Source organism: Microcaecilia unicolor, chromosome 10 (assembly GCF_901765095.1).
Source record: "Microcaecilia unicolor chromosome 10, aMicUni1.1, whole genome shotgun sequence".
Taxonomy (NCBI): Eukaryota; Metazoa; Chordata; class Amphibia; order Gymnophiona; family Siphonopidae; genus Microcaecilia; species Microcaecilia unicolor.
The window spans coordinates 110,474,402-110,496,486 of NC_044040.1; the positions used below are offsets into that span (position 1 = coordinate 110,474,402).

At 46.9% G+C, this 22,085-nt stretch overlaps 1 protein-coding gene across 5 annotated transcripts in view; it reads left to right on the top strand.

Annotated features, from left to right (window-relative positions):
* PCCB (propionyl-CoA carboxylase subunit beta) overlaps positions 1 to 22,085 on the top strand; it is an 840,377-nt gene that overhangs the window by 190,595 nt on the left and 627,697 nt on the right. For all 5 annotated transcript variants that reach the window (XM_030215921.1, XM_030215922.1, XM_030215920.1 and 2 more), the window contains exon 3: positions 9,684 to 9,752. In XM_030215921.1, coding sequence (XP_030071781.1) covers positions 9,684 to 9,752 — 69 coding nt within the window. The remainder of the gene's footprint in view (positions 1 to 9,683; positions 9,753 to 22,085) is intronic.

The following is a 22,085-nucleotide window of genomic DNA, read 5'->3' on the forward strand; positions in this document are numbered from 1 at the left end:
GGTGAAGTTGCCCTTTCAAGGCCTTCTCCTGTTCGGTGAGGAGTTGGAGAAAATTGTGAAGGGCCTGGGTGAGGCTAAACCCCAGCGCTTGCCCGAAGATAGGCCTCGGCCTTCCTCTAAGGGTGCGGCGGTCCACTCCTCTTACAGACCTCGCTTCCGTGAAGCTCGAAGGTACCGCCCGGGGCTTTCTGCTGGGTTCACTTCTCATGCCCATTTTCAGCAGAGGAACTCCTTTCGCTCGGACAAACGTTCCACAGCCACTGGCTCAAGGCCTGGAGTTCAGGGGCGACCCTCTCGATGGTGTGCTGGCCCTCTCCTCGAGTCCTGTCATCGGAGGACGTCTTTCCCTCTTTGCCGAGGAGTGGGCCAACATTTCCTCAGATCAGTGGGTCTTGGACCTGATCAGAGACGGTTACAGAATAGAATTCGACGCCCCTGTAAGAGACGTGTTTGTGGAGTCCCGATGCGGTTCTGTCGCCAAACGGGCGGCGGTAGAGGAGACTTTACAAGGTCTGATTCAGATAGGGGCCGTGTCCCTGGTACCTCCCGCCGAACACAGCTGCGGCCGCTACTCCATCTACTTTGTGGTGCCGTGAAAAGGAGGGTCTTTTCGCCCTATTCTGGACTTAAAAGAATTAAACAAGTCCCTGAGAGTGCGGCATTTTCACATGGAATCCCTGCGCTCCGTCATTGCGGCGGTACAGCCAAGAGAGTTTCTCACGTCTCTGGACCTGAAATAAGCTTACTTGCACATTCCAATTTGGCCCCCGCACCAGATGTTTCTGAGGTTTGCGGTGATGGGAAAGCATTTCCAGTTCCGGGCCTTGCCTTTTGGCCTCGCCACAGCTCCCCGCACCTTTTCGAAGGTTATGGTGGTAGTAGCTGCCTTTCTAAGGCGAGAGGGTATTCGGGTTCACCCGTACCTGGACGACTGGCTCATTCGAGCAAACTCTGCTGCAGAGAGTCAGCATGTAACAGCCAGAGTGGTCTCAGTACTTCAATCTCTGGGCTGGGTCGTCAATTTGGCCAAAAGTCACCTGACCCACTCGCAGTCTCTAGAATATTTGGGGGCCAGGTTCGACACAGCATCGGGGAATGTGTACCTACCCGAGCAAAGGCGGTGCAAGCTTCAGAATCAGGTCCGTCTGCTCTTGAGGATGCCCCGCCCGCGAGCTTGGGACATTGTCCAGCTGCTTGGATCAATGACTGCCACCATGGAACTGGTGCCCTGGGCGAGAGCGCACCTGAGACCTCTACAGTATGCTCTACTCCATAGATGGTCTCCAGTATTTCAGGATTATCAATGCAGATTCTCTTGGCTCCCTGCGGCCCGACTCAGCATGGAGTGATGGCTCTCAGACAGCATGCTGCGGCGAGGAATGCCGCTGGCGCTCCCCGATTGGTGCCTAGTGGAGACAGATGCCAGTCTGAAAGGCTGGGGCACACATTGCAAGGGGAAGCACGCCCAGGGTCTATGGACACCCGAGGAGTAGGAGTGGTCCATCAACCGCCTAGAGTTGAAAGCGGTGTTTCAGGCGCTTCTGGCCTTTCAAGTGACCCTGGAAGGATTGGCTGTCAGAGTGATGTCGGACAACACGACAGCAGTGGCCTACATAAATCGACAAGGGTGGCACTCAGTGCAGAGCTCTAGCTGCGCAGGCCGAACAAATTTGCCACTGGGCCGAGCTGCATCTACAATTTCTGTCGGCAGCTCACATTGCAGGTCAGAGCAACGTGCAAGCAGATTATCTAAGCAGGCATCAGATCGATCCAGTGGAGTGGGAACTTGCAGACGAAGTGTTTTTGCAGATATGTGCCAAGTGGGGCAAGCCCGTGATGGATCTAATGGCGACAAGCTCCAATGCCAAAGTCCCGTGCTTCTTCAGCAGACGGCGAGATCCTCGCGCGGCGGGGTTGGATGCCTTGGCTCAACCCTGGCCTCCGGGCCTACTGTATGTGTTCCCTCCGTGGCCCTTGTTAGGGCGAGTGCTCCTGCGGATTCGGCTGCATCCAGGAGAAGTGGTTCTCGTCGCCCCGGATTGGCCCAGGAGGCCTTGGTATGCGGACCTCCAACAGATGCTCGTATAGGATCCCCTTCAGTTACCTCTGGTTCCCAACCTGTTGTCACAGGGTCCGGTGACCATGGAGGACGCTGGCCGATTTGGTCTTATGACCTGGCGATTAAGAGGGCGCAATTGAGAGGCAGAGGCTATTCCAATAAAGTAATTACCACTCTCCTGCAAGCCCGCAAGCGTTCCACTTCCGTGGCTTATGCCAGGATTTGGCGCCAGTTTGAAGTCTGGTGTGCTTCCAGAGAGATCACACCCCTGCGGGCTCCTGTCTCACCGATTCTGGACTTTTTGCAGGATTTTGTACAAAAAGGCTTGGCCTATAATTCCCTGCAGGTGCAAGTGTCAGCACTGGCCTCCCTGCGTGGCAAGGTTGAAGGCGTGTCTTTAGCTGCTCATCCGGATGTGGCACGGTTTCTTAGAGGTGTGCTTCGGCTCCGTCCTCCCGTGCATGCGCCTTGTCCAGCTTGGAACCTGGGGCTAGTGCTGAAGGCCCTTCAGGGTGCTCCCTTTAAACCGCTTCGGCGTGCTTCTGAGAAAGATTTGACACTGAAAGCCGTCTTGTTAGTGGCCATTACTTCGGCGAGACGGGTGTCAGAGCTCCAGGCGCTGTCCTTTAGAGACCCTTTTCTGCAGTTTTCAGAGTCCGGGGTCACGGTTCGGACCGTGCCTTTCTTCTTGCCTAAGGTGGTTTCAGCGTTTCACCTAAACCAACCTATTTTCTTGCCCTCCTTTGTCGAGGAGGAGTTTCCAGAATCTTTTGGGCAATTGCACCTGTTGGACGTGCGCAGGACTCTGCTGCAGTATCTGCGAGTTACTAACTCTTTCAGGACCTCTGATCATCTGTTTGTTTTGCTATCAGGTCCTCGCAGAGGGTCTCCAGCATCTAAAGCCACTATTGCCCGCTGGCTTAAAGAATGTATCTTTTCAGCTTATTTGCTTGCCGGCCGGCCTCCGCCTGATGCCTTTAAGGCGCATTCCACTAGAGGAATTTCCTCTTCTTGGGCTGAAACTGGAGCACTCTCTCTTCAAGAGATTTGTAGTGCAGCAACATGGGCTTCTAAGCTCTCTTTTGCCCGACATTACAGGCTGGATGTGGCTGCCAGGAGGGACGCACATTTTGGAGCGCAAGTGCTGGCGCGTGGTGTGGCTTGTTCCCACCCTATCTAGGGATTGCTTTGATACATCCCATCTGTAATGGCTGCATCTGCTTGATGACAAGGAAGGGAAAATTAGGTTCTTACCGTGATAATTTTCTTTCCTTTAGTCATAGCAGATGCAGCCATGATCCCTCCCTGTCTGATGTTATCTGCTGTAAATCTATTTCAGGTTCTGTTCATGTTTCCTGGAGATTCCGTCCTTGGGAGAAAGTCTGAAAACAGTCTTCAGGAGTCTTGTTCAATTAAAGGAGGATGACTTAATTCCCTCCAGTTTCATGTTTTGGAGGATGAGTTTATTCCCTCCGGGAGGATGAGTTTATTCCCTCCAGTTATGTCTCAGTGGAGGATGAGTTTATGCCCTCCGGGAGGATGTTTCATTCCCTCCATTCTGAGTTAATGCCCTTTGTTGTAGGGCCATAGTTCGCTGTGAGGAAAGCTTATGTTATTCCCATTGTGGTTTGCCATACTGCTTTGGAAGCTTCAAATACTGAAGAGAGGCAGTGGAGCAAGCTGGTATGAGGCACTGAAAAAAGTGTGCTCTCTATCTCCCTCTGCTGGTTGATGGACACAACCCATCTGTAATGGCTGCATCTGCTATGACTAAAGGAAAGAAAATTATCACGGTAAGAACCTAGTTTTCCCTTTTCATTGAGAGAGCTGCCGAACAGTCTTGAAATATTCGGACCGGATGGCCCTCAAATTGTATCTCCTCTGATTTGCTTTTATATTGATGTAAAATCTGGGCTTTCTGAGAATAGCGATGGAATTTTGCTATCACCACTCTTGGCTTATCTTCAGTCGTGCAAGCCGGTCCCACGCGGTGCGCTTTGTCCAGATGAATTGGTCCTCGTTCCCCCACGGATGGAAATTTCTCCAGCAACCAGGCCTCTGACCATGATACAAGGTTGATTCCTTGATTGTCTCCGAGAATCCTACAAACTGCAGGTTATTCCGCCTTGCTCTGTTTTCCAAGTCTTCAGTCTTCAGTTGTTGGGTATGTGTCAATGCCTCCAACGCTTTCGGCATGGGCCTGCAACATATTTTCCGTGTCAGAGACTCGGCACTCTAGCTCTCCCGCTCTGCGGGTCGACTCCGACGTGGCCTGGACCATCCCTGCTATTTGCTCAGAAAGTTGTACAAATCTGGCGTGTAGCGCCCTCACCACTGCTTCTGTAAGTTCATGGATGAAATCCAAAGTAGGCTGCGCGGGCGGTGGGGAGGTCCCAATTTTGTCTTCTCCTGGGCGCGATCAGTCCGGTCCCCGTCTTGGCAGTTTAGTAGACATTGGCTGCTCTGTTCTAGTCAAAAATTTGTCCATATACTCAGGTCCACCAGATAAATCGATATTTTGTTAAATCTCCGTTTGCAGAGTGGAAGAAATTAGCGAAGGGAGGAAGTTTCCAGAGCAGCACACTTCATGCACGTCCTCTGCCGCTCACAGTATCACGTGACCACCCCCCCTTGTGTTTACTTTTATTTAACAATGGCATTGCTAGTGTTTCTTTTCAGAAATTAACCAACAGCCTCAGACAGAGGCTGTGATTTCTGCCAATAATATTGTTTTATTAATGTTACAAGTTAATATATTAAATATCTCATTGGAGTATGAAACAGTATACATGTAAGGTTAATATTAAACTTATTGTAACTAGAAGAAAGATGTTATCATACAGCTCAGTCATTCTCTATTTGCAAGCAGGTCCAATGAATTACGTAGTGATTTGTGCCAGGGTCATGAAACCGCATGAGTGGTCACTCCACATTGGCATTGCTCACGAGGTCTTTCGAGTGTGGGGCACCCCCTCAGTGGATCTCTGTGCCACTCAGTTCAATTACAAAGTCCCTCTGTTTAGTTCCAGGCTTCCAGGCCCATGAAAGACTGGCATCAGATGCTTCCCTCCTTCATTGAGGGGACAGGTCTATATATCTCTCGTGGGGAAGACTTTACTGAAATTCAAGCAAGACCGTGGGCCATGATTCTAACTGTTCCCTATTGGCCCCGGCAAATTGGTTCCCACTTGGAGTTATCCTTCAAAGAACTATGGAGATTGGAGTGTTTTCCCACCCTCATCATGTAGAACGAGGAATCTCTTCTGCATCCCAACCTCCAGTTTCAGGCCCTCCCTGGATGTTGAGAGCTTAGAATTTGATTCCTTGCATCTTCCTGAGGGTTTCTTGCTGGCTTCAAGGAAAGATTCCATTAAGAGATGTTACTCTTTAAAATGGAGGAAGTTTGCTGTCTGGTGTGAGTACAAGACCATACATCCCATTTCCTGTCCTACACAGACCCTGCTTGAATACCTTCTGCGTCTTTTTGAGTCTGGTCTCAAGACCAACTCCGTAAAGGTTTACCTCAATGCAGTTAGTGCTTATCCACCATGTGGAGGGGTAAGTCCATCTATGGACAGCCTCTAGTTGTTCGTTTCCTGAGAGGTTTGCTTTTGTCAAAGCCCCCTGTCAAACCTCCACCAGTGTCATTGGATCTCAACGTCGTTCTCCTTTTGAGCCACATGATTCCTGTTATCTAAAGTACTTGACCTGGTGGCTGTTACTTCAGCTTGCAGAGTCAGTGAGCTTCAGGCCCTAATAGTGGATGCATCTTATACCAAGTTTTATCACAACAGAATAATCTTCCGCACGCACCCTAAGTACCTACCTAAGGTTGTGTCGGAGTTCCATTTTAATCAGTTGATTGTCTTGCCAAAATTCTTTCCCTGACCCTCATGCCCATCCTGATGAGAGCGCACTGCACACCTTGGACTGCCAGCGAGCATTGGCCTTTTACTTGGAGCAGACTAAGTCCCACAGACAATCCACCCAGCTTTTTGTTTCTTTTGACTGAAACAGGATAGGGGTCTGTCACAAAGCACCTGGCCACCAGCGGCCACTCAGAGTGTCTATCCCCAGCACAGCTCAGGTCTGCCTGCACTTGCCACTTGTGCTCTACACTAGCACCCTCCTCCCACCGACTGGGTCACAACCACCTCTGGTCGAGTTTTCTCTCAAATTATCCCCAGTAATTTCTAGGTTACTGGGACCACACTCCCAGTGGTCCCTCAGTTCCCAGAAAGCACTCACAGACCCAACACACAAACTGCCAGGATTCTTTATCAGTCCAGACAGGCAGAGGCAATAAACAATTGTTTATTGCCTTAAAATATATATTGAACAAAAAATGTGCAATTTTTATTTATTTAAATAAAAGTTATAATTTATACAAGACTTTTAAACAATGAACACGATTCTCTTAAACAGGGCAAATTTTTTCATTATTTCAGTTTTTTAACAAAGAAGTTCTTTATGGACCCAAACATTACACTGACAAGGAATAATTATTCACAACTTCAAAATAGAGACTCTGACTCCAGACATAAAAATGTAAACATCTACTCTACTGCTAGAAATGGACCATCTGCGCAAAATGTACATGATTCTGTAAAATCTGCCAGTTTTCTTTGCTGAATGCTTCTATCGCTCACAGATCTGTGCGTTGCTCTTATCATGGTCTTGGATTACTGTGATGAGCATCACAGAGGACCTTCCAGGCTTTACAAGCAGTTTTATGAGGTATATATGTTCCAGAGAACAGAAAGCCATAATGTAGCACATCCCAGATCAGGCTGCAAATTCTCATCCCTCTTACAACTACCTCTGGAAATGTGACCAGTTTTCATTTTCCCTTTTTTTTTCTCTCCCCTCAAAGGGACTCAAACCAGTCACTGTGCTTCTGTTAAAGGAGTTCAATCCATTTAAAGTAATCAACTCAACAATCAGGCTGGCAAACTGACAGATCTGCAAAGCAGAGAGGGCAAGAAAAACATGGCAAGCTACTGCATTCCACTGCTAAGATGCAGCACATTAAAAATGACTCTAAAACTCAAATGTCTGAGATTAAAACAGATGTGGCTAAACTACAAGAAACTTCAAATATGATTATAAAAAATAATACTTTGATTCATAGGAAAATCGAGCAGATCAAGAACTATAATCATAGGCTGAACCTATGTTTTCTAAATTTTCCTGACCTTATTCGTCCTATAAATTGAATATATTATATCCCAAATAAGAAGAAAATAGACAGACATAGATAAAGATTTGGACATAGACTTAGAGTCACAATTACAAAAAAGGGGTGAAGAAAATTTGAATTTGACTGATATTCTAGAATCATCATTAACTGAAGAATTTGAAAGGATGACACTAATAGTCTCCTTTATATTCGAACAAGATCTGGAAGCAGTAAAACGTCTATTTTTCAGGAACTCTCAATCTCTTTTTTTTATGGACAAAAAATTTGGATGTATGTAGATGTTACTAAACAAACCCAGGAAAGAAGAAGAGCATTTTTAGCCATTAGGAAAGAGGCCTTAGCAATAGGTGCCTCCTTTTACCTTAACTGCCCCTGTAAATGTGTAATAAAATACTTAGGGCTTAAATATATCTTCTTCTCTCCGGAACAATTAAGAGATTTTGTCAATTTAAAGAAATTGAAAGCAGTTTGATATCTATTATTGAGTTTTTTTGATTTGTAATAGGTCAGATATTAGGTGTGTAAAGCAATATACTTTATTATAATTATACTTTAATGTTATCTCCTGAACTACATGTCACTCCTCCCCACTAAATTGTGGTCTAAAGAAGACTTGAATGTTTATACCTATTGTTTAACTTTGCCTAATTTTTTAATAACTTTAAGTCTGCTTTTCTTACCAAGTATATCACTTGTAACAAGCATATTGTAAATGAATTTTAAAAAATGTGGAATTAACAAACAACAATAGGTAACTGAAATATGGATCATTTATAGCACTAACTAAACATGTGTTTACTTCCTAGAAAGTACTTGGGGAGATCCGGACATATAGCTGCTCACCAGTTATCAAATATAACTGTTTTACAGGGCTTCAGCAAAGAGCTTTCTCTCTCTCTCTCTTCTCCCCTGGCTGAAACTGAGGAAAAAGCCATTAAAGTCCAAAAAAAAAAAAAAAAAACAACCCAAAACTCCTGGGCCAATCAGAGCCCAGAACAGTCAAGTTTAAAAGAAAAACTGGTTACATCACTACAGGCATTTCCTTTATCTGTGTGCTAACTAAAAGAAAGAGGTCAGTCCTCTTTAACAGCTTTAAGCATAAACATGCGCCACCTGCTGGCCAAACTAGAGAAATACACTTCAGAATTAATTTAGGCAGTTTACAGGCTTAAAACACACTGTTCTGTCACAGCATTGGCCTTTTACTTGGAGCGGACTAAACCCCACATACATTCCACCCAGCTTTTTGTTTCTTTTGACAGAAACAGGATGGGGGTCGCCATCAGGAAACGCACCATTTCCAGTTGGCTGGCAGATTGCATTTTCTTCACTTATGCCCAGGATGGGCTGTCCCTTGAGGGTCATGTCAAGGCTCACTGTGTTAGAGCCATGGCTGCATCAGTAGCCCACTTAAGGTCAGCCTCCATTAAAGAAATTAGCAATTCTGCAGTTTGAGCTTCGGTCCGCACATTCAAATTTCACTACTGCCTTGAGCAGGATACCCAAAGTGATAGTTGGTTTGGACAAAGAGTACTATAGAATTTGTTTGGGGTCTAGAATCCAATTCTCTACCCCCCTAGGCCCATTTTATTCTTTTCCAGGCTGCACATTCACATAGTTTTCTATGTAGTTTCAGGTTAATCTGTGTTTTGACCTTGTTGTTAGGTTCCATTGACCAATGGTGGTGGTTTTCAGTGAGCCTAGGCCTGTTTTATTCTTTTCCAGGCTGAGCACTCACACAACTTTGTATATAGTTTCAGGTTAATCTGTGTTTTGACCTCGCCGTTGTGAGGTTCCATTGACCAGTGGTAGTTGTTTTCGGTGAGCCTGGTAGCTAGGGATTTCCACATGTGAGAATTATTGGCCTGCTTGTTCTCTGAGAAAGCGAAGATACCTGTAGTAGGTATTCTCTGGGAACAGCAGGCCATATATTATATACTCTCCTACCTACCCTTGGAGTTGTGTGTATGCTTTTTTATTGTACTGATGGTTTTGCACTCTTGTGGCAGGAGGGAAGGCACTCGCGCATGCGTACTGGGAGTGTGGCTTGCGCTCTTAAAGCTTTACTAAGGTTTTTCAAGCTCCAGACCGGGCAACACTGTACGTGTTACCCACATGTAAGATTATATGGCCTGCTATCATCAGAGAATACCTGCTATACAGGTAAGTATCTTCGCTTTCTCAGAGGACAAGGAGCTTATCTTGCAGCAGGACTTCTTAAACCTGTCCTTGGGACCTCACAATCATTTGAGGCTTTCAAAATACCAACAATGAATATGCATGAAATTTAATTGCTTGTGCTAGGTCTCATCTAGGTAACGCTACAGAGGATACTGCAAGGCTGGAATTGAAGCAGAAGCTGAACAAAGCAGTCTACTTCATAACACTGTATTTTTTACTTCCTCTCTTTGCCTTTTTCTATAGTATCCTGGGGACAGTGTGGTGACTGGCCAGGGACGGATTAACGGCAGATTGGTCTATGTCTTCAGCCAGGTATAGCAATGCTTCTTTTGAAACTATTCATACTAATCAAATATTTGTGGGCATATCTTTTGTGCTTTGTTGTCAACGCTATTCAATGTTTACATTGCACTTGTTTGTAGATCAGGGGTCCTCAAATCCAGACCTCGAGGTCCATAACCCAGCCTGGTTTTCAGGATTTCTACAATGAATATGTATGAGATCTATTTGTATGCAGTGGAAGCAGTGAATGCAGATAGACCTAATGCATATTTATTGTGGAAATCCTGAAAACCAGGTTGGGTTGTGGACCTCAGATTGGCTTTGAGAACCCCTATTGGGAGTTAGACAAGCCTGATGTAATGGAAGTTAAGTTCAGTCCTTGAGGGCTGTATACAGGCTAGGTTTTCAAGGTATCCTTAATGAATATGCATCTTCACATAGTAACTCTTCACTATATTATCTTTAGAAAATGTCACTTTATTATTTAATTTGCTAAATTTATAAAAAAAATGTTCTCACAGTCTTAATCATACACTCCTCTCATTCACTCATAAAATCCAATGGACTATTTAAATCTACTGATAATAATACAATCCCTCTATCCCCGTTTTTTTTTACTCTATCTTAATCACATAATCTCACAGAAATATGCACATCTTCCTATAATTTTTTACATGAACTTGTCCATATAGATGAATTATTCCACAACTCCTCTTCCTGTTACTTTTCTTTTCCAAAAAGTCCCATGCCTTATTTTGTCACAATTTCTCTTCTCAAACTCCAGTTATTGAGAGTGTATTATCTCACTGTTACAATGTCCTCCATGGGCTTCTTAAAGCTCCTTCTCACAAACTGAGACCTTCAATATAGTTCTTCTTAACCGCACCAATTTCAGTATACGTCATCAGTTTCTCTTTTCTCCTTGAAACCCGCCACAATAATTGCGTTTCACTGGGGGTTCCAGAGAAATAATCTCAACTCTTCGAAAAAGGTCCATTGTATTTTCTTTGAGAGAAGCAGTTTTGGCTTTTGCAGGTTAGTGAAACACGGTAGTTAGGGAATTGCTCCTTTTGAAACTGCTTCTATAATTCCCACATTTTAAAATGACCCCCTCCCAGGCAATCCTCCCAGCATTGCCCAAACTGCCCGACCCCAAAAACCTATTTCCCAGCAACTTCACCTAAGTACAAAATCTATTCCCGGTAACTGTACCACCATCCCCAGTCTGTACCCAACCCCCCCCCCCCCCCCCCCCAAAACAGCTCCACAACTAGGAGCAGCTCCCCATAAACTTTCAGAGAGAGAGAGACTGCAGTCGTCATTACACTGGAGCTGACACACAAGGCAGGAAGAACGGCATGGGGATCCTCTGCTGACTCAGACCTGGATGGGTCTGAAGTTGGCTGCATGCTGAGGACACTGGCCCATAGGAAGAAGATGCAGGGCTGGCGAAGGACTTGGACCTCCTCACGTCTGCTCTGAGCAATCCTACTTCATATTTAGGGCTGCTCTAAGGGCCCATCTTTTTTTCTCTGGCTTTCCTGGGGAGGTTGTAGGCCAGTTTGGTCAGTGGCTGATAGGAGACAGTCATGGAACAGAAGTTATCTCCCTACCTGCTAATGTATATCCCTTTTTTCTCCCCGTTTTCTTCTTCTCTGTTCTGTTATTGATTTGTAGTTCTCTTTACTTCTCCCTAAGACTTTTATTTTTAATTGTAAACCTCTTTTGATTCTAGTTTGAAAGAGGATATATCAAGTACTGATAAACATAGGATCCCCATGTCCCAAAGCACACAGGCATGTGCACACCACACACACAAACATATATAACACACAGAAAAGAATTGTAAATAATTACTTACATCTGATGTACTCTATTTCTAGTCATTCTGTTATGTTATTTTTTTGTAATCCTGTTTTGAAAACTTTTTACTGAATCAGTTTTGGGTTTTTTTCCTCTTTTTTTTTTTTTTAATTCAAAGGTAAAGCAATAGAAAAAAAAAACACAATACCAAGTTCATTTTGTAAATGCTTTCCACTTTTAATACATTTATTTATTTATTTATTACATTTGTATCCCACATTTTCCCACCTATTTATAGGCTGAATGTGGCTTACACAGTACCGGAGAGACGTTTGCAGACTCTGGTGAGATCAAATACAAAGTGATGTAGTGGTAAAATAAAGTTCATGTGGTATAGCCACATTAGGGAAACGTACAACAGAAGAGATGAGTTTTGTCCATTACGTACTTTAGGTTTGTTGTATTGCAGGGATCAGGCATTTAAGTTGGATCGGTGGGGTATGCCTTTTTGAAAAGGTTAGTTTTTAGTGATTTCCGGAAACGTAGGTGGTCGTACGTCATTTTCAAAGCTTTTGGTAATGCGTTCCACAATTGTGTACTTATGTAGGAAAAGCTGGATGTTATGACTGGGGATGTGAGCCCTTGTGCCCCGACTGAGCACGGCGAAGATGGAGTGCACCGCACTCGGTCATGCAACCAGGTAACCCCTAGCTTCACCTGCACTTAGCCACTATTCTTCAGGAGTTAAGCCCCTGGGTTCAAGCGGCCGGCAGGACTTCTGGAACCGGCGGGGTTGCAGGACCACCGACCAGACAGGTAGCCAACAGACACAGTCCAAGAGCCAGGAAAACAGTAGAGCTGAGAATAGTCCAAACACAGTCCAGGGTCAAAAGGCAGGCAACAACACAACGCGTGGTCAGGAAACAAGCCAAGGTCGAAACACAGGAAACTCAGGAATCAGGTAAGGAACACGGATGCAGACCACAACCTCTGCGCAGCAGAAGCCGAAGCACTGAAGGGCTGGAGGCAGTGCCTTAAGTATGGGAGGAATTAGGCTAAAGCATGTGCAGCTGAACCAAGGACCAAGAACCAAGAGCTCTAAGGACCAAATATGGACTTCCTTCCTGTCCTCGTTAGTCCAAGATGGCTTCCTGGGATATGATCTATCCAAGATGGCTGTACCATTGTTCTAAGTCGGATGACGGCTGCCAGACTTAGGAAACCGAAACAGACCTTCCCAAGACCGATCCTCGTCCTAGCCGGGAGGAGCGTCGTACAGGTGAGGGTCGTAACAGTATCCCCCCCCCCCCCGGAAGCCTCCCCCTTCTCCCTGGCCCGGGCCGAGTAGGATGAAGAGCATGGAACTCACGGACCAGGTCTGGAGCATGTACGTTAGTGGCCGGCTCCCAGGAGTTGCCTTCAGGGCCGAAGTGCTTCCAGGACAAGAGGTAGAATAGCCTTCCTCTACGCAGCTTGGAGTCCAGGATGCAGTCCACCTCTTACTCAGGATCAGGATCACTCTCAGGCACAACCACCTCCTTTGTTTCAGGATGCCACTTGGACCTGCGGAAAGGTTTCAGGAGAGAGACATGAAAAGGATTGTGCACCCGGAGTTGGCTGGGTAGGTGCAACCGGTAAGTCACTGGTCCGATCCTGGAGCGTACAGCAAAAGGTCCAATGAACCGTGGGGCAAACTTTAGAGATGGGAGCCGTAATCTCAGGTACCGAGTGCTCAACCATACCTTCTCTCCCGGCAGGAACGTGGGAGCTGCCTGTCTCCTACAGTCGTAGGTCTCCTTGGCCTTGATCGCAGCTCATCGCAACTGCTCCTGGACCTTCTTCCACACATCCTGAAGAGAACGGACCGTGGGCTGCACCTGCGGTGGAACCTCCGCGGGGGAAACTGGCGGAGGCAGACGCGGGTGGCGACCATAGATGGTGCTGAATGGAGTCGCCCGGGAGGCCGAATGCAGGCTGTTGTTATAAGCGAACTCGGCCAGGGTAGCAGAGTAGCCCAATCATCCTGGCGTTGGTTAGAATATGCCCGGAGGAACGCCTTCACAGTCTGGTTGACCCGCTCCACCATACCATTGGTCTGCGGGTGGTATGCAGACGAGAAAAGGGTGGTAACCCCGAAGGCTGAACACAACACTCTCCAGAAGCGAGACGTAAACTGGGAGCCTCGATCACTAATGATCCTCTGGGGCAATCCATGGAGCCGGAAAATGTGTGTGATGAAGCTCGCAGCGAGGTTGGCAGCAGTGGGCAAAGCCTTCATCGGAATGAAATGGGCCATCTTGGAGAACCGATCAATCACCACCCAGATGACCGTATTGCCCTGCGAGGGCGGCAGATCGGTGATAAAATCCATGGACAGGTTCTCCCAAGGCTGCTGTGGCTCCGGCATGGGTTGCATCAATCCCCACTGCTGCTGATGGGACGCCTTATTTCGGGCGCACACCGGGCAGGTAGACACATATTGCAAGACATCCTGTGCCATCCGCGGCCACCAGTACGATCTGGAGATAAGATGCAGAGTCTTGTGGAATTCGAAGTGTCCGGCAAATTCGGAAGCGTGCCCCCAGCGCAGCACCTTCCTACAGAGACCCACCGGAACGGCCTTCTGGCAAGCGGCGCTGGCCCCGGGCATGGAGGGAATACATGCCAGATTCAACATTGGATAGGGCTCCTCCTGGTCCTCGGGAGCCTCAAAGCTGCGGGACAGGGCATCCGCCTGGACATTCTTTTCCCCTGGTCTGAAGATCAGACGGAAGTCATACCGGGCAAACAACAGAGACCACCGGGCCTGGCGAGGATTTAGTCTGGTGGCATTTTGCAGATACAACAGGTTTTTGTGGTCAGTTATCACCGTTACTGGGTGCGCTGCTCCCTGCAGTAAGTAGCGCTACTCCTCAAAGGCTAGTTTGAGCGCCAGAAGTTCCCGATCCCCCCACTGTATAGTTCCGCTCTGCGGGGGTGAACTTGCGGGAGAAGAAGAAGCAGGGATGTTTCTTCCCAGATGCCGACGTCTGGGAGAGTACTGCCCCTACTCCCAGGGAGGAGGCGTCCACCTCCACCAGGAAAGGCTGGGTAGGGTCTGGACTGCGGAGTACCGGGGCAGAAAGGAAAGCCTTCTTCAGGGTGGCGAACGCGGTGGAAGCCTCCGGCGTCCAGTTCTTCGCGTCGGCACCCTTCCTCGTGAGGGCTGTCAGGGGAGCTGTGATGAGGGAGTAATTCTGGATGAACTGCCGGTAGTAATTGGCGAACCCCAGGAACCTCTGCAAGGCCCTCAGACCCTGGGGAACCGGCCATTCATGGATTGCTGTCAGTTTACCAGGATCCATCTGCAACCTGGTGGAGGAAACGATATACCCCAGGAAAGGCAGACTCTGTTGGTGGAACGAACACTTCTCCAACTTGGCGTACAGCCGATGCTCCCGGAGACGCTGGAGCACTGTGCGGATATGGGCGACATGTTGTGGCAGAGAAGCGAAGAAGATCAAGATGCCATCCAGATAGACAATCACTGAGGTGTAGAGCAGGTCCTGGAAAATGAAGTTTACGAAGTTCTGAAATACTGCAGGGGCATTGCAGAGGCCAAATGGCATCACTCGGTATTCGAATTGCCCCTCATGGGTGTTAAATGCCGTCTTCCACTCATCTCCCTCCCGGATCTGCACCAGGTTGTAGGCCCCTTGTAAGTCCAACTTAGTGAAGATCTTGGCCCCTTGCAGGCGGTCGATCAACTCCGGGATGAGTGGAAGCGGATACCGGTTCTTGACGGTGATTTTATTCAAACCCCAGTAGTCTATGCAAGGGCGAAGCGACCCATTTTTCTTTGAGACAAAGAAGAATCCGGCCCCTGCAGGAGAAGTAGAAGCTCGAATGAACCCCTTGAGGAATTTTTCCTGAATGTAATCCCTCATGGCCCGGGACTCACCCCGGGACAAAGTGTAAAGACGCCCTCTGGGTGGGTTGGTTCCCGGCAGTAGATCAATGGCACAGTCAAAAGACCGATGGGGAGGAAGCGTGTCTGCCGCCCGAGCACTGAACACATCCCGGAAATCTTGATAGTCCTTAGGCAGCCCGGGCAACGCTTCCTGCGGATTCTGAACTTGGACTGAGCAGAGAGGTACAGGAGCCTTGACCGGCTGGAGACAATGCTGAAAACACCAGGAACCCCATTGCCCGATCTCCCCGGTGGACCAATTGATAACTGGAGCGTGCCATCGGAGCCAGGGTAGTCCAAGGATCACCGGGTGAATGGCTCAAGAAAGTACCAGGAACTGGATCTCCTCCTGATGCAATGCCCCCACCTGCAGACACAAATATATTTTCCTAAAAAGATTTAAAAAAAAAAACCTGTTTGATCTGATTGTATAATCTGACTGTGTTTCAAACTGTTTGTGTTTCAAACTGGTTTATTGATATCTGTGAATCTGAAAACTAGGTTTCTGATTTCAAACTGCCAGCAAGTATTAGAAATCTTTCTTTTGCCAAGTTTCTGAGCTCCTTCCTTCCCCCACCCAATCCATCTCAGCTCACCTGGTTTTTTTTTCTGCAGCCATTTTAAAAGCACAAGTGTGTTTTCTGTGGAGAGCTGTGTTGCTGGTCTCTGGCTGGGAGAAACTCAGATAAGACTTGTGCTGGCTATATTTGTCGCTTTTCCTACCCTAGAACTGTGGTTTTTTTTGCACATCTCTACCTACTATCCTTGTCTTCCCCTTGTCCCAATCAGCTTTGTAGAAAAGAGGCTTAATACAGGCCTAAGATAGGTTTTACAGCAAACACATTCCACAAGTTTAGGTTTATACCCACCCACCCTACTCATCCCACCCACCCCAAGACTGACACTTCCTAAATCCCTATTCTAACTATACTACTTATCACAACTTAACTCCACCCGAATTACAACTGTCTCAAATTGCTGAGGAGTAAAGTTAATCTTGTACACTGTCAAGCCCCATCATAAAATACCTACTTATATCCATTCAACAAATCAAGATGACTTTTATTCTCTGTAATAATTGTGGAGCTTTAGTTTCAAGGCCAATCATCTGGAAACTTAAAGCTTGTCCTATCTGTAATTTAGCTCACTAGTTTAAAACAAGAGCTCAATAAATTAAAGCAGGAATTAGATGCACTTAAAGCAACTTCTAAGACTGCACAAAATCAAACCAAATTCACACCACTGCCTCAAAGGATAAAACCACCTAAGAATAGATGGTTCACAGTAGGCTCAGGCAGACTTCATCATGTGACACAGAGGCATACACCCTCACAAGTGTTACCCGTACAGAATTTTTTTGCTCCATTAGAGCTCTGTGAGGTTCCTAAAAATAGAACTGAGCCAGAAGAAACAGCAAAAGCAAAAGAAATTAAGGTGGAACAAAAAGATATGGAGGGACCCAAAGACAAAAAACACACCAAAATATCAAATGTTGAAACACATACCAGGAAATGTAAATGTAAACGGAAAGTGATGACCACAAATGCTCGCAGTCTTGGCAACAAAGTTCATGACCTTCAAGCCCTGATGTTGGAGGCAGACTTAGACGTTGTTGCAATCACAGAAACATGGCTCAATGGTTCCCATGAATGGGATGCAAACATACCAGGCTATAATCTATTTAGGAAGGATAGAGAAGGTCATAAAGGTGGAGGAGTAGCTCTATATGTGAGAAATGATATCACAGCAACCGAAATGACAGGAACCTGGGGTAAGGAAGAAGCGATATGGATCACCTTAAAAAGAGATGATAGAACCTCTGTCCAAGTGGGTGTTGTCTACAGACCTCCAACACAATTGGAAGAATTAGATAAAGACCTGATTGCAGATATTCAAAAGTTGGGAAAGAAGAGAGCGGTGCTGTTGCTGGGAGATTTCAATCTGCCGGATGTAGATTGGAAGGTTCCGTCTGTGGAATTGGAAAGAAGTAGAGAGATTGTGGATGCTTTCCAAAGTGCTCTGCTCAGACAAATGGTCATGGAACCCACGAGGGAGGGAGCGACGCTGGATCTGGTGCTCACAAATGCGGATAGCGTGTCAAATGTCCGAGTGGGTGGCCACCTGGACGGCAGTGACCATCAAACGGTTTGGTTTGATATAACAGCTGAAGAGGAGGGTGGCCACTCAAAACTCAAAGTCCTGGATTTCAAGCGTGCTGACTTTAGTAAAATTGGGAAATACCTAAGGAAGGAGCTGATGGGCTAGGAGGACGTACAAGATGTGGAAGGACAGTGGTCCAGGCTGAAAGAAGCTATAAATAGGGCCAAAAACCTTTATGTAAGGAAAGTAAATAAAAGCAAGAGGAAAAGGAAACCACTATGGTTCTCCAAGCAAGTGGCTGAGAAAATAAAGGCTAAAGAGTTCGCATTCCAGAAATACAAAAAAACTCAAGACAAGGAACACGGGGAGGAATACCGGAGGAAACTGAAAGAAGCCAAGAGAGAGGTACGTCTGGCGAAAGCACAAGCGGAAGAACAAATGGCTAGAAAGGTAAGGAGGGGTGACAAAAATTTCTTCAGGTATATTAGTGAAAGGAGAATGACTAAAAAGGGAATTGTGAGACTAAAAGATACTGCAAACCGCTATGTAGATAATGATGAAGAAAAGGCAAATTTGCTAAATAGATACTTTTGTTCTGTTTTTACTGAAGAAAATCCGGGAGAAGGACCACGATGGACTGGCAAAAGTTCATTTGAGAATGGAGTGGATATAGCACCGTTCGCGGAAGAGAGTGTGTATCAACAACTAGAAAAACTAAAGGTGGACAAAGCCATGGGACCGGATGGGATTTACCCCAGGATATTGAGGGAGCTCAGAGAGGTTCTGGCGGGTCCTCTTAAAGATTTGTTTAATAAATCCTTAGAAATGGGAGAGGTTCCGAGGGATTAGAGAACGGCGGAGGTGGTCCCTCTTCACAAAAGTGGTGATAGGGAAGAAGCTGGAAACTGCAGGCCGGTAAGCCTCACTTTGATTATTGGAAAAGTAATGGAAGCGATGCTGAAGGAAAGGATAGTGAATTTCCTGGAAGAAAATGAGTTGCAAGATCCGAGACAACATGGTTTTACCAAAGGGAAATCGTGCCAAACAAATCTCATTGAATTCTTTGATTGGGTGACAGGAGAATTGAACCGTGGACGTGCTATGGACGTAATCTACTTAGATTTCAGCAAAGCTTTTGACACGGTTCCCCACAGGAGACTCTTAAATAAACTGGATGGGCTGAAGATAGGACCCAAAGTGGTGAACTGGATTAGGAACTGGTTGACTGACAGTCACCAGAGGGTGGTGGTGAATGGAGTTCGCTTCGAGGAGGGAAAGGTGAGTAGTGGAGTGCCTCAGGAATCGGTGCTGGGGCCGATTCTGTTCAATATATTTGTGAGTGACATTGCTGAAGGGTTAGAAGGTAAAGTTTGCCTATTTGCGTATGATACTAAGATTTGTAACACAGTGGACACCCCAGAGGGAGTGGAAAACATGAAAAAGGATCTGAAAAAGCTAGAAGAATGGTCTGAGGTTTGGCAATTAAAATTATATGCGAAGAACTACAAAGTGATGCACTTAGGGAGTAGAAATCCAAGAGAGGCGTATGTGTTAGGCGGTGAGAGTCTGCTAGGTACGGATGGGGAGAGGGATCTTGGGGTGATAGTATCTGAGGATCTGAAGGCGATGAAACAGCGTGACAAGCAGTGGCCGTAGCTAGAAGGTTACTAGGCTGTATAGAGAGAGGTGTGACCAGCAGAAGAAAAGAGGTGTTGATGCCCCTGTACAAGTCGTTGGTGAGGCCCCACCTTGGAGTATTGTGTTCAGTTTTGGAGGCCGTATCTTGCTAAGGATGTAAAAAGAATTGAAGCTGTGCAAAGAAAAGGTACGAGGATGGTATGGGATTTGTGTTACAAGACGTATGAGGAGAGACTTGCGGACCTGAACATGTATACCCTGGAGGAAAGAAGAAACAGGGGTGATATGATACAGACTTTCAAATATTTGAAAGGTATTAATCCGCAAACAAACCTTTTCCGGAGATGGGAAGGCGTTAGAACGAGAGGGCATGAAATGAGATTGAATGGGGGCAGACTCAAGAAGAATGTCAGGAAGTATTTTTTCACGGAGAGGGTGGTGGATGCTTGGAATGCCATCCCGCAGGAGGTGGTGGAGATGAAAACGGTAACGGAATTCAAACATGCGTGGGATAAACATAAAGGAATCCTATGCAGAACGAAGGGATCCTCAGGAGCTTAGCCTAGAATGGGTGGCAGAGCTGGTGGTTGGGAGGCGGGGCTAGTGCTGAGCAGACTTGTACGGTCTGTGCTGGGGCTGGTGGTTGGGAAGCGGGACTAGTGCTGGGCAGACTTATACGGTCTGTGCCGGGGCTGGTGGTTGGGCGGCGGGATAGTGCTGGGCAGACTTATGCGGTCTGTGCCAGAGCTGGTGGTGGGAGGTGGGACTGGTAGTTGGGAGGTGGGGATAGTGCTGGGCAGTCTTATAGGGTCTGTGCCAGAGCTGGTGGTTGGGAGGCGGGGATAGGGCTGGCCAGACTTATACGGTCTGTGCACTGAAGAGGACAGTTCAAATAAAAAAGTAGCACATATGAATTTATCTTCTTGGGCAGACTGGATGGACCGTGCAGGTCTTTTTCTGCCGTCATCTACTATGTTTACTATGTTTACTATGTCGAATGCACTGGACATATCGAATTGGAGAAGGATGTTTTTGCCTATTGCTATTTTCTGTTTGAATTTGGCTAGGAGAGTGATTAGTACCGTTTCGGTGATGTGGAGGGAGCGGAAACCTGACTGTGATTCATGCAATATTGAGTATTTGTTTATGTAGTCTGTAAGTTGTTTGGTTACCATGCTTTCCATCAGTTTAACTGCCAACGGAATAGATGCTACTGGTTGGTAATTGGTGATTTAATTTGATTTTTTCTTGGTATCTTTTGGTATCGGAGTGAGTAGGATATTGTCTTTGGGTTATTCCATGTCAAGTGGTCTGGTGGTCCCTGCGCGACCATCACGGATTTCGATGAAATTTTCTGTCAACATTCATACATGTCCCCAATGAACATTGGTAAAGTTTTACGTTCGCCGATGCAATACTTGCTGAGATATAGTAATCTGTTAGACCTCATACTGCATGCAGCCTTCTATGGTATGACTCCGAGATTTCGGCAACTTTGAGACACTGTATCTCCAGCAATATTTTGGGAGAGATAGGAGGAGAACCAGGAGAGGACAGAGCCCTGGAACCCGAATGAGGACAGTGTGGCAAGGAGTAGATCATGATTGACAGTGTCAAAAGCGGCGGATAGATCGAGGAGGATGAGGATGGAGAAGTGGCCTCTGGATTTGGCAAGGAACAGGTCATTACAGACTTTAGAGAGTGCTGTTTCTGTCGAGTGTAGAGGGCGAAAACCGGATTGAAGTGGATCAAGGATGGCATGCGAGGAGAGAAAATCAAGGCAGCGGCTGTGAACGGCACGCTCTTTTGGAGAGGAAGGGTAGGAGGGAAATGGGGCGGTAGTTGGAGGGACAGGTAGGGTCAAGTGATGGTTTTTTGAGGAGAGGTGTGACTACGGCGTGCTTGAAGGTGTCAGGGACAGTTGCAGTGGAGAGAGAGAGGTTGAGGATATGACAGATGGACGGGGTGACAGTATGAGAGATGGTGTTAAGTAAGTTGGTGGGGATGGGATCAGAGGAACAGGTGGTACTTTTCGAGCAGGAAAGAAGGCGAGCGGTTTCCTCCTCAGTGATGTCTGGAAAGGAGGAGAAAGAGGCCTGGCTTGGTTGGTCGAGGGTTAAAGGGTGAAAAGGAGGAGATGGTTTGGTAGTGAACTCAAGGTTGATCTTTTGCACCTTGTTGCGGAAGTAATCGGCCAGTGATTGAGGGGAGAGTGAGGGGGGGGGGGTAGGAGCGGAGGGCACTTTGAGGAGGGAGTTTAGGGTGGCAAAGAGACGACGGGGGTTGGAGCTGAGAGAATCGGTCAGTTTGGTGTAATAGACCTGTTTGGCAAGGAATAGGGAAGAGTGGAGGGAGGATAGCATGAATTTGTAGTGAAGGAAATCTGAATGGGTGCGAGATTTCCTCCAGAGGCGTTCGGCAGATCGGATGCAGGAACGAAGGTAGCGGATGCAAGGGGTCAGCCAAGGCTGGGGATTAGTACGCTTTGTGGGACGGGAGGTGGATGGAGCGAGGGTGTCCAGAGCAGAGGAGAGAGTGGTATTTGTATGCGGAGACAGCCTTGTCGACAGACTCGGAGGACAAGATGGAGGGGAGGAGATTGGAGATACAAGAGGATAAGGTGGGAGGGTCAATAGCCTGGAGATTCCTGGAGGTAGTGGTTAGAGTTGGACGGGGCTGAGGTGGGGTGTGAAGAAGTGTGAAGGTGATCAGGTGATGATCCGAGATAGGAAAAGCTGAAGTGTGGAAATTGGAGGGGGAGCCGGAGGAGGAGAGGACGAGGTCAAGACAGTGGCCGTCTCGGTGAGTCGAGGCGGTGGAGCATAGCTCGAGTTTGAAGGAGGATGTTAGAGTGAGGAATTGAGACGCGTGAG